Source organism: Anabrus simplex, chromosome 10 (genome assembly GCF_040414725.1).
Source record: "Anabrus simplex isolate iqAnaSimp1 chromosome 10, ASM4041472v1, whole genome shotgun sequence".
Classification (NCBI taxonomy): Eukaryota; Metazoa; Arthropoda; class Insecta; order Orthoptera; family Tettigoniidae; genus Anabrus; species Anabrus simplex.
In genome coordinates this window covers 44156509-44176457 of record NC_090274.1, presented here as the reverse complement: position 1 = coordinate 44176457, position 19949 = coordinate 44156509, and the positions used below count along the sequence as shown (strand labels likewise).

The 19949-nt window shown below is 40.6% G+C and overlaps 1 protein-coding gene across 1 annotated transcript in view; it reads right to left on the bottom strand.

The window, feature by feature from the left end:
- The window catches only part of LOC136881792 (endothelin-converting enzyme homolog), a 115857-nt gene extending 96111 nt beyond the window's left edge, over positions 1-19746 (bottom strand). The window contains exons 1-3 of the mRNA XM_067154229.2: positions 19701-19746; positions 14501-14570; positions 379-485 (exon numbers count right to left, since the gene is read on the bottom strand). Of these exons, the coding sequence (XP_067010330.2) occupies positions 379-485; positions 14501-14570; positions 19701-19731 (208 nt within the window). The 5' untranslated portion in view covers positions 19732-19746. The remainder of the gene's footprint in view (positions 1-378; positions 486-14500; positions 14571-19700) is intronic.
- Positions 19747-19949: the final 203 nt, after the last annotated feature.

The following is a 19949-nucleotide window of genomic DNA, read 5'->3' as shown; positions in this document are numbered from 1 at the left end:
CCTGGCATTCAGTTTACCTGAAAGACAGTTTAAATACTTAAATTTCTGATTTCTTGCTTAATTCTGTTCCTAAGTACCCGATAGTTTTCAAAATCGGATTCGTTACGGGTACTGCCTGAAAAAGTCTGCATCAGCAAATAGAATACTGGTAGGCAATTATAGGCACTGTGAAAACTATGGTTTTAGGCTTGCAAGAGCAGGAAAGTTAGAAGTTAAAGAAATTTTTAAAAAAGGCAAAGAGGGCGAAATACCCCCACCCCCACCCCACTCCCAAGAAATCAACTACTAAAATGTTGTTGATAGAAGGATTAGTACCGAATATATACCTATACATTTCAGTATGTTTTCCCTTAAGATACATGATAAATCTGTACTCACAGTCGGAATAGACAATCGAGAGGGCGATGATGAGAGCGAACACCAGGATACCCAGTATAAATACGGCCACCATGAGTCTCCGCTCCAGCCGCGTCTTGTGGCCGAGTCTAAAGAACAGAATAAAATTATGTCGTAAAAAAACAACCAAAAAACAAAAAAAAACACAGTACTACTATATCGCACCCCTGGAAGAGAACTGCCACAAATCAAAAACAATATTTTTTCGGGAGAAGCTCTCAAACGTTTGAATCAATGGGAAAGATAGTAATTAATATTTTAGGATAATGATACTTGTATATGATTGTCCTCTGAAATTCAGCATTACAACGGCACAATGCGTTATGCACATACAATAGGAGTTCATAAAATTTAAGTCACAGTGTACATGGAAAATTCGACTTACGGCAGTTTTATGTTAAGTGGGCTAAAGTGTTAATCAATATAATTTAACTGAATTTGTATTTTAACGAACTTTTGCACAGCTCTATACCATACTCTTGTTCGCGGAACAAAGCTTTTACTGAATTCACATCGTCAATGCTAATATTAGTTTAACAACATTTATTACACTTAGTTTATTTGAAAATAAAGAACCGACAGACAGATGTATTAGACGTTACAATTTGAATTCTTCTTCCTTAGCAAAGCCGCAGCCGGATGCCCTATATGTATGCACTATTGCGCGTTTCTGTGATGATTGATAGCGTGATGCAGTGGCGTATGCTGCGATCAAGACGTTGGCTGCCACTAGACGTAGGTTACTCCTTTTCGATGGTTGGTTTAGTGAACGTCCGCCTCCCTGGTGGCCCGGGTTCGATTCCCGGCTCTGCCACGAAATTTGAAAAGTGGTACGAGGGCTAAAACGGTCCACTCAGCCTCGGGAAGTCAACTGAGTAGAGGTGGGTTCGATTCCCACCTCAGCCATCCTCGGAAGTGTTTTCCGTGGTTTCCCACTTTACCTCCAGGCAAATGCCGGGATGGTACCTGTCGCTTCCAATCTTCCCATCCCTCCATAAGGCCCCTGTTCAGCATTCATTCTCCCCAATTGTATCCTCCGACCCTGAGTCTGAAGCTCCAGGACACTGCCCTTGAGGCGGTAGAGGTGGGATCCCTCGCTGAGTCCGAGGGAAAAACCGACCCTGGAAGGTAAACAGATTAAGAAGAAGAAGAAGAAGAAGAAGAAGAAGAAGAAGAAGAAGAAGAAGAAGAAGAAGAAGAAGAAGAAGAAGAAGAAGAAGGTTTAGTGAACGTCAAGCCACCGGAGTAGCCTGCTGTTGTGGATGCTGTTTCACAAGCTACTGCCCTGGCCTCTGTCACTGCCAATACTCAACACTTGATCAGTGGAAATGGTAGCCTTGGCTTTAACAAATTAAAGTCCGGCTTTATGACTAAATGGGTGCAACGTTTGCCTTTGGTCCGATGGTCCCGGTTCAGTTCTCTGAATCAAGTTCGCTGTACTCTTAATTCCCCTCGCTTGGGAACTGGGTGTTTATCACGTCCTCGCTATTAATTTCATCCTCATTAGGTCACCACCAAGCCTTCCAGAGGTTATGCCCATTATTATTATTATTATTATTATTATTATTATTATTATTATTATCATCATCGTCATCATCAAATTAACATGTAGAGTTTTACAGCGTTAAAAGCGCTCGTACCCGTCGTTCACTGGTTTATTAGCTCCTCGGTAGATCAGTGGTGTTGTCCGATACATGAATACGGGTTCTATTCCAAACAATAAAAGAGAATGCTAAAGCTGAAAAATTGCATTTCATTTTAGCAGATTTGCGTATAAAAAGAAAATTATATTACTCCTGTAACAGCAGACATTGCAGTGTCTTCCTACAAGGATTTGGAAGTAGACGGGAGTGAATTACACACACTCTGTTATCTATAGTATGTTATTCAGTCGTGAGAAAAGCAACGGGAAACTACCTCACTCCTTATTTCCCTAGTACGCCTCTTCAGTGACACCTAGGCCATCTATTACGGCTAATGGTGGACCTGTTCAGGATCCAACCAGCCTTCGGGCTGAATACCCAACATACACATAATTAAGTCAGAACTATGAGGTGAGGAAGTATATGTGAAAGGAACGCATGGTTGTTCTATCTCCCTAGTTAGCAGTGGCGAACTGACCAAGCGAAGCCTTGCACACCTATCCCTTCTATCCCCACACACCCTCCCCACCTATGGGATATTCAGCAGCATGCCGCGCTTGGCGAGTCGAAAGGAGAGGGACGTACCGCGGGGCTGCAAAGTCGGTCTCCGATGCCTTGCACTCAGAACTACGAGCGACTTTTTTTTTCCTCATTGTTTTTAAGTTTTGTAAATGGAACAGTGTGTCAGATACCTACATTATAATGTGCTTTAAGATTTCCATCGTTCTCATTTGAGATTTGGGCTTCACCGATACTCCTTGGTAGCCCTAAGTATACGCCACTGGTGTGGTGCATTGTATGTATCAGGACGAGCACTAACACTCAATCCCAGAACTACAGGAATTAACCATATTCAGTTAACTTTCTCGGACTGGTCAGGATTTGAACCTGGAGGCCTCTGAACCGAAGAGCAGTACTCTGACCATTCGGTCAAAAAGCTGGACAATAAAGAGATCTTCGAATGTTGAACATAATTATCAGAGATAGTTACGACACAAAAGACTGTAAATAAATATACCATAACAGACATATTTATTTATTTATTTATTTATTTATTTATTTATTTATTTATTTATTTATTTATTTATTTATTTATTTATTTATTTATGTAGGCCTATATACCGGCGGTAAGCCCAATTACATAATTCACTCATTCAGTGACACATTATAAGTAAGTACTACAAATATATAAGGAAAAAGAAAGGGAATAAAACAAGAAGGAAAACATACAGTTCATTCAACATAGCCACTATATTGCAGAAACGTAAATGACACATTTACCAGATTTAATGTTTAAAGATATGTACCGTAGTAATTTCGTAACCTTGTTTAGTAATTAATTAATTATGTAACATTAACCATACAATTATCACATAAGAAAGAGAAAAGGATACATTATGAATTATAATGTTAAAATTATGGAATGGAACTTGAAAGTCAACGAGAAAATAAGAACATCTAAGTAACAATGATAAAAAAAAGTAAATCAGGAACATGACAGCTATAGGCCTAAAATTAATTGAGATTTTTTTTCCCAGTATACTTCAAGATCCATTAAATTCATCTAGTGTATCATGAAATATGTAAATTACAAGAGGATGTAATTTATTATATAAGGCACATGATCTATGAAGAGGAGAGTTTTTGTTTCTATCTATTTGCTCGGAGAAAAAGTTCTGAATTTTCCTGCAAGTTTTCTAGGACTAAATACAATGGTTTGCTGCATAATTTAATATAATCTACTTTGTTATTAATAAGTTCATAAAGGAATACTAGTATTTGACACTCTCTTCTATAATCTAACCTTTCACAACTGAATATTTCAATAAGTTTATAATAAGATAAATGTTGAGGGCATTCCCCAGTTTGAAATACATGTATCTTAAAAACTTCTGGATTCTTTCAATTATGCTTATGTGTTTCCTTGTGGCAGGACTCCAGTATGTAGGTTGCAACGTTCATGTGAGTAGAGAACTGAAATATAGGCCGTAACAACGATAAAAGTACGATTTGACTTACAGCACTTTTTTAGGACATAGGCTAAACATGCACTCAACAACTCAAAATCGAAAATGTTTGACTTTTGGCAATCTTGTTTTAATGGTGCGATATATACTATAAAACAAACAAAACTTAAGAGAATATTAGCCTAGACCCTGTTTCAAATAGCTTGAAAATTCGACAAGCGACATCTGACAAATTTGACTGACGAGCAACTTATCCCACCTCGTGGTCGCGAGCAGTGGCGGCTGCTCACAGTGAGACTTGCAGGGCTGAAATCTTGGTAACAGAGAATAATGTTAAATTGACTGGTGTTTCAGAAAGGCATGTAGGCCTGCTATGTTAGTAAATGGACCCATTCACAATCGAACCGGTCCGCCAACCGGTGCGTACCCTTGGTCACGTTGACCAGCTCGAATGTGTATAGGCGGCTATTCGTGGTTAGGTTCCTGGTCGGGTACGTCTTGGCGATTGGCTAAACCGGCAAACCCACCGGCCCGCCAAACCGTCAATGTGTCGTGTATGGCAAACTACCTGACCGGTTCGCCGTGCTTTTGGTTACAGCTGCATATTGTTTTCAAGTATTTCTGTGCGAGTTAATTTGTGAAGTTAATTACCTCGAATAAAAAATATGACTTCCGAGTAGAATAAGCAGATTTGGGAATAATTTATTGAAATGTACCGGGCGAATCCTTGTTTATGGGAGGTAAAGTCAATGGATGAAGCAAATCTTAAATTTAACATTATTGGTTATTTCGAATTTATTTTGTAATGGAAGTTCCATTGTGTAATATATGACTTCATAAATTTTTAAAATTTTGTGTGTATGATCTGCAGTTTTTCACTTTAAAATGATTATGTTTAGACAATAAACTTTGTTCTATTCGCAAATGTGCCTATAATGATCACCGAGAGAGTTCTTTGTGCAGTTCGGTTTTTATAGCTATAATATTGCATTAGGGGGAAGGTGTGTTCGAACCTGATCATCGGCTACACTGAAGATGGTTTTCCGTGATTGCGTGCAAATATTCCGACTGAATCGCAGTGGATTTTTTTTTCTTTTCAGAACCGATGGTATCTATCCTGTGTGTCTGCTGTCTCTCAATGCTTTGCTGAATCAACTCCAACAGTTCGGAAATACTGCTGTTGTCCATATGAAAAGAGTCTTGTAATCTGCAAGCTTTTATACATTGAGTTTCTCTTATCGGTTGGCCGGCACGCTTATCTGCCTCCCGTTGACTCATCAATTCCCGTTACACAGCGCAGCGACAGCATGGGAATGCCCGCACTTCAGAGTTCAGGTCCGTGCTTCGAACGTGTGTTAAGTGTTGATCTGTCGCTCTAACTGTTCTCGAGTTGTAAAGTGTTACTTCGGGGTATAATTCTAATAATGCCTGCACATGTGAACACAGTAGAGGAAAGGAGATATATGTACGATAATTATGTGAAAACAAGAGTCTTGCAGGGAAGTCGTTGGGCGATCTGTAACACAATTTCCAGGTGTACGTCCTCCACATTGAGAGACCGTGCGGAGAGTCGTAAACAAACTGAGAGGAACTGGTTCTTTACTCGATAAGAAGCGAAGTGTTAAAAAACGTGTAACTCGCGAGGAAAAAGTACATGAAATCACAGAAAGATTAGAATACATGCCTACAAAATCCTTACGACGACTTAGACAAGAAGCCGCGGTTTCGAAGACCTCAGCATGGCGGGCTACGAAGATGTTAAAATTGAAACCATACAAGGTAACACGAACTGCATTCACGTGATCATGATAAGCGGGTACGTTTTTGTAATTGGGTGTTGCGAAAAGTTCATGATGAAATAATTGATCGTCGCTTAATATTTTTCTCTGGCGATGCATGGTTCCATTTACACTCTATGTTTCGACGCAGAATAACAGATAATGGAGCACAGAAAACCCCCATCGAATATACGAAATTCCTCTACAAAACGAACGGATCGGAGTATGGTGCGCAGTAAATGGATACAGAACTGTAGGTCCTATCATTTTTCAGGACACAATTAATGTACAAAGATAACTTACTGAGATAATATAAAAACATTTGCAATCAATGAAATTAAATCATGGTTTCCTTCGAGGAACCTTATTTAAGGATAATATACTCAAACAGTTCTTTGACGAACTGACTGACAGTGACTGTCGAAATGGATACTTTCAGCAAGACTCTACCACAGCGAATACAGCTAATGACACATTAAACTTAATCGAGGAAATGTTTTAAGACCGTTTTACTAGTAAGTTACGGACATATGACCGTCACGGTCCCCCACATTTAACCGTTTGTGACTTTTATTTATGGAGGAGCTTAAAAAACAAAGTGTATGCAAGGAATCCTCACACGTTGAACGAACTAAAAGAACATATCGGGAGAGAAATAGCCTCAATTACGGAATTGCGTGTGAATCGGAGTTTCCTAAGGATACACAGAAATGCGTGTATGCACGAGGAGAACATTTCCAACATCTCCTGTCTTAAGGTACGAGCTTATTTTCTTAATTTTAATTGTTATCTCATGTCATGCAGGGATGAAAAATGAAATGTCGTATGGCTTTTAGTGCCGGAATATCCCAGGACGGGTTCGGCTCGCCAGGTGCAGGTCTTTCTATTTGACTCCCGTAGGCGACCTGCGCGTCGTGATGAGGATGAAATGATGATGAAGACAACACATACACCCAGCCCCAGTGCCATTGGAATTAACCAATTAAGGTTAAAATCCCCGACCCGGCCGGGAAACGAACCCGGGACCCTCTGAACCGAAGGCCTGTACGCTGACCGTTCAGCCAACGAGTCGGACGAGTAAACTCGTGTCCTCATCCTGAGGTGGTGCAGCTCTTTTCAGGCACACCCCCATTGGAGGTGAGCTGCATGTACCATTTCAACCACATACCAGCCCTCCTGCCAGTTTTAAATTCCTGGCAGTACCGGGAATCGGACCCGGGCCCCCGAGGACGGCAGCTAATAACACTAACCGTTACGTTACGAAGGCGGGCATGCAGGGATGAAGTGTGCGAAGTGCTGCCCTTGTTGCTATGTCGCGGAGCGGGCAGTGATGAGTCAACGGGAGGCAGATAAGCTGGGCGCGCCTGCCGGCCAACCGGTGAGAGAAACTCACTGAACGTACGGAGTTTCGTAATAGGGTGGCATGAGGTATTGGTGGTTTATCTCTCAACAATTCCTTCATCCAAACATGTTTCTTCTTCTTGTTCTCATCAAGGCACAATAATGCTGCAACAGCTTCAGCCACTTGCGAATGTTTACACCGGATCAAAATGAAAAACTATTTGGGAGATAGTGGGTTCGAATCTCACTGTCGGCAACCCTGAAGATGGTTTTCCATGGTTTCCCATTTTCACACGATCGCTTCCTTTGCACTCCTAGCCCTGTCCTGTCTCTCCGTCACCTGTCTGTGTCGGTGCGAAGTAAAGCAAATGGTAAAAAGGAAGAAAAACTAGGCAATGTTACGTACTATTTTCAATTCGTTGGGAACTTCCCAGATTGGAGTATACTTACAGACCGGTGGTCCGGTTTGCCAGGGTATGGTAACAGTCGAGGCGGGAATTTATTTCGTGGACCGGCTCGCCGAACGGCTCGACTGTGGAACGGCCCCTTAAGAGAACGCGAATGTGCATATCCGGTGCTATAGAATTGTGAACACCTGTCATGAGCCTTCCGTACCCGCTTTCAGCTGGCCAACGCTGGCGAGAGCACAGTGTCGTTCATAACTCCGAAAATGCCACACAAATACTACTGTAGCTCGCATGCGCGATAGTTCATGCTAATGGAAAACCTTGTGTACTGGAGAACGATGGAAATTAATCTCTGTATAAGAAGATAATATATATAAGATATATCTCAGAAATTGATCATCTGGAATGTCGGCCTCCACGTCCCAATATATCAGAAGCGTGGCGTGGGAATGCCCTCGGTGTTGCTGGTGTGAAGGATGAAGTTCTATTCGAGCATTCTACTACTAAGGTTTTCTTTCTTTCTTAAACCGTTCGCCGTCCAGGGTTGGTTTTTCCCTCGGACTCAACGAGGGATCCCACCTCTACCGGCTCAAGGGCAAGGTCCTGGAGCGTGAGACTTCAGATCTGGGATACCACTGTGGAGGAGGACCACTACCTCGCCCAGGCGGCCTCACCTGATATGCTGAACAGGGGCCTTGTAGGGGGATGGGAAGATTGGAAGGGATAGACAAGGAAGGGGGAAGGATGCGGCCGTGGCCTTAAGTTAGGTACCATCCCAGCATTTGCCTGGAGAAGTGGGAAACCACGGAAAACCAGTTCCAGGATAGCTGAGGTGGGAATCAAACCCCCTCTATTCAGTTAACGTCCGAGGCTGAATGGACCCCGTTCCAGCCGTCGTATCACTTTTCAAATTTCGTGACAGAGCCGGGAATCGAATCCGGGCCTCCGAGAGTGGCAGCTAATCACACTAACCACTACACCACAGAGGCGGCACTATTATTTCACAGGGAAAAATATTTTTCCAAATACAGTCTTCTTCTTCTTCTACCGCTTTTCCCACATCTGTGGGGTCGCGGGTGCGAACTGCGTAGCACATGTGGATTTGGCCCTGTTTTACGGCCGGATACCCTTCCTGACGCCAACCCTGTATGCGATGATGTAATCACTATTGCTTGTTTCTGTGGTGATTGGTAGTGTAGTGTGTTATCTGAATATGAACGTGTTGAGACAAACACTCAGTCCCCGAGCCAGAAGAATTAATCACACGCGATTAAAATCGCCGATCCGGCCGGGTATCGAACTCGGTACCCTCTGAACCGAAGGCCTCAATGCTGATCATTCAGCCAGTGAGTTGGGCTTTTTTCCAAATACATATCCAATGTAAATTGTTTGAATAACAATATAATTATAAGAATGTTGCTGATTGGGCCATCAGTCCATAGACTAATTTGATGCAGCTGTCCATGTATCCCTATCCTGTGCTAACCGTTTTCATTTCTACGTAACTACTTCATCTACTCTAATCTGTTCGTCATATTCATACCTTGGTCTATCCCTTCCATTTTTAGCGCCTATACTTCCCTCAGAAACTCACTGAACAACTTTTGGTGTTTGCTACTTGTTTGACGTCGCACCAACACACGGAAGGTTTACGGCGACGGAGGGATGGGAAAGGACTAGGAATGGGAATGAAGCGGTCGTAGCCTTAGTTACAGCCTCAGCATTTGCCTGGTGTGTAAATGGGAAACCACAGAAAATCATCTTCAGGGCTGCCGACAGTGGGGTTCGAACCCACTCTCTCCCGAACGGAAGCTCACAGCTGCGCGCCGCTAACCGCACGGCCAACTTGCTCGGTCATTGTTGTTATAGTTTCCTAACATGTAGTGTTACATCATCCGCAATCTCCAGGGTCATTTTACTATGTACAACAGTACATCTCATTACCTGGTGACAGGTAGGTAAATTTGAATGACGTATGGCCTCCATGTCTGTGAAGATGAGGGCCCTACCTAGGATGATTTCTAATGCTGAAAACGCCACACACACCCAGCCCCCGAGCTATTAGAATTAACCAATTAAGGTTAAAATGACAGGTTGGTGACGAAACGGAAGGAACTGGTCTCTTTTCTATAGCATGAAAATTGATTTTGAAAAGTGTTATTGTGGGCGATCCATATCATACGGGCCTGACTACACAGCACAGGTACAGACGCGCTATTCGTATCGAGGGCTACATTATCCGGTCAAGGTCAGACGATTACTAGCGGCGGTTTCAAAATCCCTATTTTCCTCTTCAATTCGAGACTACAATCGCCTCAACATGGCGAACCTCTATGGTCAAAAAATCTGAACTAAGGGCAAAATACTCACCCATTCTTACAATAAAGTAGCCAACGCTTCGAATGCAGCGAAATGCTGCATTTAACGAAGACGAAAGAAAGCGAAAAATAAGTGGGGGGGGGGGTAATGAAACGGAGAGAACGGATCTTTTCTCTATAGCATGGAAATTGATTTAGAAAAGTGTTATTGTGCCGCATCCCACCTCCTGGAAAAATCCTGCGGGCGTCCATGATTACTGTACAAGTCGTCAGTGGTAAGAGGAGTCAAGTAGGTACAAAAATAACTTTCATTCAATGCATGCCAGCCGATCACAAAACGTAAGTAAACTGAGGGTGTGGAAAACAGATTTACTGCCTTTCCTAAAACACAATTCACATTTTTGTTTGATGAGAAGGGCACAAACTCTCACGTGTAGCCTTGTTGTGAACTAAAAGCGAAATGGTAGCTCTGCTATATGTCTATGTTGTACATTGAGAGACATTGGGAATATATCCAGGGTCATCGAAAAAGAACACCCATATTTTTAAAAAGTCCTGCCTTAGGAAGGATAAACATATTGACGTGATTATGGTCTTAAACTGAAGAAGAAAGACGGGAATTTTCTTTACGTACCTTAAATAATGTTTATATGTGCCCCATTAGTAGCATGGCAGACGTCGTATCGATAATCAGTTTCTTGTCTCGTACGTGGAGCGGTGGCATTTGCAATGGCAGCAGTTATCCTTTCTCTAAGATGTATTCTGGCCATAAACGATGTTCGTAAAGTACACCTAGAAGAAGTCCATTTGAGTAAAGATCGGAGCCACTTCTACCAATCCACCCATTCGGAAACTGAGCACTCAGTGCGTTGCGTACGGCGGCCGCCCCATCTTGCAGCAAAAAATAACACAGAGACTGGTTTCTTATTCTATTTTTTTTGTATCTGAGGGAAAAACTTAGCTTTCTGTTGAGCGATCCATACCGTACTGGCCTGGCTACACAGCACACGTGCAGACGCGTTATTCATAGCGAGGGTTAGACGACTACTAGCGGCGGTTTCAAAATCCTCAACATGTCTATCCAAATTGAATCAGAATCTTTTTTAAAATATGGATATTTTTCGATGACCCTATATGTATGGGGTGTCCACAATTAAACTGACGGTGGTCAGCGCGGCACGGCACGGGCTGTAATGATGGTAGGAACATGACATTTCATAGGTATGCTAATTAAGCAATGCGGTCGCGAATTATGGCACAAATATTATTAGTTACAGTTGTTGCCACCAGGCGCAAATACGGCGCTATAAGCCGTAGAATTGCAGAAAAATGCAGAAAAGATCAAAAACATGATAGCGATGGTTCTGGCACGTTTATTAGGATTTATGGTTACAATCACTGTTCAATATGGCCTCCCAACTCAGCGACACGCTGCATTCGTAACACGACACGGTCGACATTTGTCTGCAGCGTATCGGGTGAAATCGGAGCGTTGTATGCTAGCCTTTAGATCAGGTAAAGACCGGACATGTCCCTGAGAGACTCGATCCTTCAAATACAATCGAACCTCGATATCTCGAATTTTCTGTATCTGGAAATAATTTCAATTTACCCGCTGTCTGTTCTATTCCCTACGTGTATTTATTTCTCTATTACTCGAAATTCGATTACACGAATTTGTCCATTTCTCGAAGCAAACGCTTCCTCCATAGAAGCTAAAAAAATTCCGTAACTGGAATTTTGTACATAAACTGTGCAATACAGCATTTAAGGTTTGTGTGTTATTGTTTCTTAAGGTAGTACAGTATATCTTCCCATCAGACTGCGGTATGTTTACATAGCGGCTTATCTGTCCATTCCTGGTGTGTTGACCATAGGCAGTTGGAGGTGTATGAACCTTCTCCTGGATCATCACTTAGACCAGGCATTAAGTGCACCAACTATTGTTCAATCCCACATATAGAGTCAATCGAATGTAAATGTTTTACAGCAATAACGGTTGTTGAAATGAATGTGGAAAGAAAAAGAAGCTTGAGGGTGAAAACAGAAGAAACCGATGGACTTTTTCCAAGTTCTTAACGGAGGTATGTTTCATGTCCCCCTATTTTATGTATTCTGTCTTCAACGAATTTAAATGTAGTTAAAATGACAAAATACTTCGATTTTTTTTAAATATGGTTAAATACGGTAACACTTATGACAGTATCAAGCCGTTGCTCCACGTGATTCGATTAAGTACAATCCTCAAAGGCGGGAATTCCCTATATCTCGAAATTTTCATAAGTCGAAACAAAATTCAGCTCCCGGAGTGATTCGAGATATAGAGGTTCGACTAGCAGAAGTCACATGGATTTAGGTCGGGGAAGGCCACACATCTGGAAAATGCCTACAGATGATGAGGTCGTTACTGAACGTTTCACGCAGCAAAAAGGAATCAATATGCGTCACCAAGGATCTGACGTCAGAGTTACGGAATATTGCACGTTCTAACTGTTCACAATGTTTTCACCTGGCGGAAAGATTTGGAATTAAACATTTTTGTGGCATAATTCGCGAGCGCATTGCTTAATTAGCATATCTATGAAATTTCAGACTCCTATGATCATTAGCAGCCTATGGTGTGCTTTAATTGTGGACACCGGTATTTGGGTCATTTCTCCTAAGCGGGGTTTTACTGTAGAGTGTACTTGGTAATTAGTGTATTAACTCTGTCTTCATTTACTGTTCATGGTGCTACTTTTAATCATTTTGTAAACTCTGGCCATGAGTAATTTCTACAATGCAACTTCTATAGATCTTTTATATTCAGACGCAAATGCTTTTAATACCTCCGAAATGTAAACTTTCTATTGACCCGCTTTGTACAAAGTTTTCCATCAGCAGTTAATATTGTACATGAACCAGATGTTTGTGTCGTTTGGAATGGCAATAACTTCGTGCATTTCTGACCTCGAAGTAGGATGGATTACTGCTGAAAATTTGAGAAGTTGATAATTTTGTGTACAATTCACTTCGTCTAAGTCCTAAAGCGGAATTGTACGAAATATCATAACGCGAGTTTGTATGCAAGCATAAATCTAGCCTGCTCGAGGCAAAAATAGTCTAGTTCAATAACCACAACTTGTCATAATAAGTAATTTAAATACTCGCTTACCGAATGACGTCATATCGGGAAAGCTAATTTTGCACATATCGCTTGCATAGTTAAAGAATATTCATAACATTAGTTTGAAAGAACATAAACCAGATTTTTTACATTATATAGAAAAATCAAGCTGATTTTTCTTTGTCTGAAAAGGGTTTCCTTGTAATTAATCAAAACTATCGTAGATATTTTTTATTTAAATTCGAATCATCCCGCAAGTTATTTTCCATCTCTGCCTACTGCTACGCCGACGGATGCCTGCACTGAATACGGAGGGGCGACAGTTCGAAAAATTTTTTAACGGGGAGTTTATTTCATGATGCTAGTTAAAAGTCTGCTTTTCGTCATGTTGTGAACTCGGCCATGTACAGTGTCTAACGTAATCGTGTGCGCAAATGACTATCACATCCTTGATTGTCAGTTCGGAATTGTATAGGAATGTAGAAAGTTTTGGATAAATAATTAAATAAATAACTTCAAAGAAGCTAGCAGAGAAATACTGCTAGAACGGGGAAAAATCAAGAGGACTGTAAAATTTAAGTATCTCAGCGAATGGATTGAACCCAACTTATCAGAGAGGGCATCATTATCCATGAGAGTCACAAGTTGGAACTGGCCTATCGACTGACAAGAACACTTATACCAAAAAATACCTATCACGCACTCTGAAACTGAAGCACTACACGTCAGTCATACGACCAGAAGCTCTGTATGCCATGGAATGTCCTTCATTGAACAGAAGAAGTCTGATGGAGAAACTGGAAGTCAGAGAGAGGAGAATTCCCAGGAAGAACTTAGGTATTAAGTATACGGCAGAATTCCGAGCTCTACGAACACACAGAGAGGCTCTCTGATAGTGTTAGGAAAAGGAGGGCAGCCTTCTATGGCCATATAGTAAGACTGTCTCTCAAAAGACTGATCAATCGCCGGTTCATCTTCTGGCAGAACAAGAATATTCGTACCACTTGTCTGACAGAAAATGAGGACACTAAAGAACTGGGAATATCAGATCTTCAAGATAGACGGTCTGTACGACATACCCTCAAAGAAGTCCATGGATGTCAGGAAAAACCCCAGAAGAAAGATACCTCCTGGACAGATGAAAGAAAGGAGTTACACGGGCAGAAAATGCGCCAATAATGGGCAAAGATCAAAGCCGAACAGTTGAACAAACGTGGTCCAAAGAAGGCCCATTCGAACCAAGAAGAAGAAATAAAAGATGTAAATAAATTGTTGATTATGTCCTTCCTGACATTTCCAGGCAGGGATTCATCCTGGACTGTGTGATCCTGTTCGCATCTTGTTTTATTTCGGCTCCTCCACGGGCTACCTCCATTTCTGCCAAACCTTTCAATCACTCTGTATACCTACCCATTTTGGCAAGTGGAAGACTTGCACTGCTTTATCCCAAACAGGCTACAAAGTTATAAGAAACACAGGACAAGATTTTCGGAACATTTTGCAATCTAAATAAAGTGTTCTTTATTAAGATGGTAAATACTTACTCATATTTCGTAGCTCTGATGGAGACTAGTTGTTGTTGGCTAGATGACCTGTTCGGAGGAGCGACTCCTTCTGCAAAAGAAAAGAAATAAATAATGGTTTGATCGTTTAGTCCAGCTCCTTCCAAATCTCTTATTATAAAGCCACAAGGCAAGGTCAGCTGACTTGACTCACTGACATTAATGTTTACCTACTTTCAGATGAGCTAGAAACTTGAAATTCGGCAAACTAATAGCTATTAGGGTGTAACCTAAGGAAACATTCCTAAGTTCAAATTTAAGTATTTTGCCCCCTCCCCCAAAACAAAATGGTGGACGCAATGATCCTGTGCGCTAAAAATAAAATGTCATAAAATTATAGCTTTTAGCCAGTAACCGACGGAGAAATTGTAAGATGTTCAAATATTTAATTGGTATTTTACCCCGAAAAATATAGACATATTCAGCCAAATTTAATGATGGTGCAGACCTTCGTTTCGATGTATTTTGTGGCTGAACGGTAATTGCTATCAACAAACGAATTGCATTTCCTGAAATGAAGAGATCTACAACTTTGGTTCTATGACTTTTTGTCGTATCTCGACCCCTTCTGCGTTAGATTGAGCTTCGTTTTCCCAGTTTTGGTCAATTTTGTTTATTTCCCATATATTATTTTACTGATTCACACACTTATAAGCCAGATAGAAACACGAAATTCAGCAGGCGCCTTGGCCCAACCATTGGCCATACATAAACCAAATTTCATTACTCTAGCTGCTATACATGTAAAGGAAAATGAAAGGAATATGCGGAAACTGTGCTACAATTTTAGCCTAATCTAAGTTTCCAAAGCAGTCTAAGGTGCAGCCGATGGAGATACGACAAAACGTCAAAGAACCAAAATTGTAGGTCGTTTCACTATCGATATGCCTACTAAGTTTCAAGACTGTAGCTGTCTGCTAAGTTGGAAAAATAAGTTTCCAACTTGTGAAAAGCATACGAAATGTGATATAGATCGAAACATTCACCTCTATCTATGGTACGGTATAAATAGCCCAGATACGAGAAAATGTCTTAGGACCAAAAATTTAGGCCACTAATAGGGTCATGTGATGATGCAATCCGTTTGTCGATACAACATACCGTTTCGCCACAGCATATTTCGAAAGGACCATGTCTAACGCAGAGTAACCGGGGGTTTGGGGGTGGAGTCAGAAATTACCTAATGAAGACAGACAAGGGAGTGGCATGGTATGAAGGTGGTTTGCAAAAAATGCTTTATCCGTGATAAAATATATTTAACATATTATACCACTAACAACATTACTTTACAGAATTAATCGATGCACTCTCTGATGTTAGCTGACGCTTCCTCATATCAAAAAGTGACAACCCATAGAATGGTTTTTCTAAATAAATCTGATAATTACTTAACTTCTCCGTCTTTAAAGTGGAAACTAGCTTAAACCTTCTTATATTTAACATTCTTTCTGTAGAAAAGGTTCGCATTCGAGTTCACTGAAGGAAATTGACTTATTCAGAACAGGAAGATGGCGGGAAAAGACTGGCGGCAAGCGTTTCTCCAAAGACGGGGGATCTCTGAATAGACCGAGAGAGCTATCTACAAGATAAGGTAGTAATTACAAGAGACCACAAGAACAACCCGTCGATTTATAACATAATTGGTTGAAAGAACTTATTTGTTAATCCGTGTATTTATGTCGTTACTTGCAATTTTTATATTTTTTGAAATTTTTGTACACTGTAAGCCCAAAATCAAGTGGATTATTCTGATCAATAATCAGTAGTAAATGAGACTCGCTTGCTCCACCCTAGTTGTAACCGTCCAGGCTTCTCCAGCCATATTAATTGTTATTGTACAGTCCTATTACGTGATATCACTCGATATCAAGATTATCCGTCATCGGAAATTATTCATTAACACATATTAATTTAACTTCAGTCAATTGTAAATAAGGCTTTTGGAATCATATTACATATATATTAGAACATCATTTATTATTTAAACTATAGATAGGAATTCATTATGTACTGTGAATATGGTCAATATGTTGAGATCAGACCCCGATTTCAAGTAGTTAGCGCCCTAAAAAATAATTGTTTACAAATTAAATATTACAGTTTTCAAGATTATGAGTTTTAAAACAGCACATTATGCAAATACAGTTAATCTCATAATTAAACTTATCAAGCCAAATAAAGGTAATAGCCAGATAAGAATCTGGCTGTTTTTATTTTTATTTAAAAAGCCGTTGGTTCAGTTTGATAGTTTGTATGTAAGTAAATAATTTTAGGAACAAGACACATTTTCTTCATAAAATTTATATATATAGATGGAATTCAGGTTTTAAAGTTAGAATAATTTAAAGTGTTTTATATAGGCTAATAAAATAATTGGAATAATTTGTGGAAGTTAAAATTAATTTGAGTGTAATGAATTTGAAACGTAATTCACGCAGGCCATAATTACTCGATCCGCCGGCCGCCGCCCCTCAAAAACTGGCGCCCTGGGCAAATGCCCAGTCCGCCCATTTGTAAATCGGGGCCTGGTTGAGATAGAGTTTGTACCATTTCATCCCATACTTGTGTACACGGAAAAGTTATTCTTGACGCTGGAAATTTCGGATGACTCACTGGGGTTTAACTCATGAGGAAAGTATTATACAGCGACCCGCGCGCAAGGGTAGCGCAAGCTACCGACTACTTCGTTGCCACGCCTACTGGTTACTTGTGAAGAATGAAGAGAGGGAAGATATGATATGAGATCTACGAATCCGATGCTACGTTGTAAAGAGACTGGGTATGGTGTTGTTACCAAGAGTGGGGAGAGCTCGTGTATATTATCTGGCGCGGAACAATCCTCCAGACACAACTTTATTATTTCGAGACAGTGAGTGGTCACTTCGAGACACAACTACATTTATTTTTGAGACAGTAAGTGGTCGCTTCGAGACAATTATTTTCGGGACAGTGAGTTGTCGCTTCGAGATACAGTACGTAGCTGCTGTGATGCTGTCGGATCAGGGCGAGACGAAACAAGCATACGGCTTGTGATATATTCTATAATTATTCTGGACGAAGAACTACGTTAGTTCAAGTCCACGGAACTTGGTACAAGTCTGTATTGTATCAGGAGAATAGCTAAGCTGGTTTTAGAATTCTGATAACATGGAAAAATTCATAACACTGAATTTTCTCCTCATCTTTCGTGTATCTAATTTTTATATTTTCGTTATTCTCTTTATACCATTCTCTCATCAAGTATTCCAGAGTACAATTAAACAATAGTGGTGATAGTACATCACCTTGTCTTAGTCCTGTTTTGATTGTGAACGCTTCGGATAATTCTCCTCTAAACTTCACCTTTGATTTAGTGTTTGTTAACGTTAAGCTTATCATTTTAACTAATTTAGGATGTAATCCAAAATTTCGTAATATTTTTAATACTGAAGGTCGGTGAATGCAATCATAAGCTTTCCGAAAGTGTACGAAAGTGACAATCATTTGTTTCTGTCTTCTTTTGTAGAATGTGCATTAATATTTTAATATTATGATTTGCTCTGGACAACCACGCCATGGTCGAAATCCTCCCTGGTACTCCCCTAATTCTTTTTCCAGTTGACATTTGCACCAATTGTAAATTATTTTCTATATTTATTATTAATTTCAAATATGTATTTCTGGTTATTATGACATATTTGACTCACTTGCCCCTCTCTCCCCTACACTGGTAACACTTCTTCCTTCTTGTATACCAGAGGTGCTCAGCTGGGTGCCCGTTGAGGCTAGCCCACTGCGGCCGGGCTCACGTGACGTAACTGCGGGCAGCTTACGTAGCAAGTCTACGTCACAGCGAAGCGGGAGAGCGAGCACACTTTGCAAGGAAGTGGAACAGTGACGTCCGATTGCAATTAAGAAGCTCTCCTCCACTACTCAGCGAAATGTTGATTGGGATACTGTGTTTGTTTAAAGATGCTATAATCGTAAGAAAACCGACCTTTTTAAGATACTCCAGTTTTATTTATACTGCGTTCGATATAAACAGACTATTTCATTTTCATCTATTTCATTCAAAGAAAACCAACAAATTATAATTTTTGTGTTACAGTTTACGTTATAATTTACAAAGATACGAGGTTTAAGCGTACAAGCCACGATTTATAATTCCTTGTATTAGAATGACAGCATTTTCCATTTAAGAAAAAGTAAAATTCGTGTTATTCATTCAACAAAACCTTTACTGCTTGATTTTGCACCGTGTTGTAGTGTTAATATGTGACTTTCTCTGTTCACTGAGTTTCTGAAAATAGTATTTAAAACTTATCAGGCGTCCTATTATAATGGCGAGGAGTTTCATCACGAGTGAGGACATAGATATTCACTGTTCACGATTAAAGCACAATAATGTAAATGCATGTACATAGTAGATGTAGACCTACAGTAAGTCTTCAAATAAATAACCTAACTGATGCCATTCCCGGTAAGCATGATTGGAATTGTTGGTGAGTTTATCAGATAATTTAAACCCAAACAACCGCAAGCAACGGCTTATCCACCTTAACTCCGTATTATATTAGAAATGTTCCTAAAGCACCTCTTAAAATATAATAGTACAAATTTTAATTCATTATAATGCAGTATAATTACGTAGTGTGCAAAAATATTTGAGGTTTAAGGCCTAACGTTTTTTGTATCCGGTCAAAACACATAAACTGCAATGAACATAAATAACTAATTTCTTAAAACGTAAATTGAAAATGACGTGGATTTCTGCCCTCTGTTTTTATTTTCTGCCTCAATTTCAAACTCGGGTATCACCACAGTGATCGGGAGTGCCTGGGAGAACCTCCCCCAAAATTCACGGCCTGTGACGTAACCACGTCACTGTGGCTGAGGGACGCTCATAGCCTGCCTTCCCGCCCGCTTACAGCCCTGTGCGCTCGCGAGACGAAATGCCCAGAGTGAACACCTATGCTGTAGACAGACTTACAGCTAGTACTTACATAAAGGCGAAGCACAACACGTAGAAAGCCCTGTGCGCTCGCGAGACGAAATGCCCAGAGTGAACACCTCTACTGTAGACAGACTTACAGCTAGTACTTACATAAAGCCGAAGCACTACACGTAGAAAATATGTTTTCCCTCCTTACCTTAATCTGCACGGGGTGATTGAACTAGGAAACAGTCTAAGACGTAAGATTACCTGGACTGCGAGGAAGTCTCGGGTAAAACATGCGTGCTCCGACGGGCTGAATCTACCACTGTGGTATGTGCTCATGCATGAAACTATGATGTGTTCATGCAGCACGCGAAGTGTATCATATGACTGACAGCAGTTACTCATGTTTAGGGCTGTACAGAATTAGAATTTAAACGTCACTTAAACACACAAAGTCATCAACATTCTTGCAACACATGGACTTCAACATTTTACCTCTGCAATTCCCGTCCC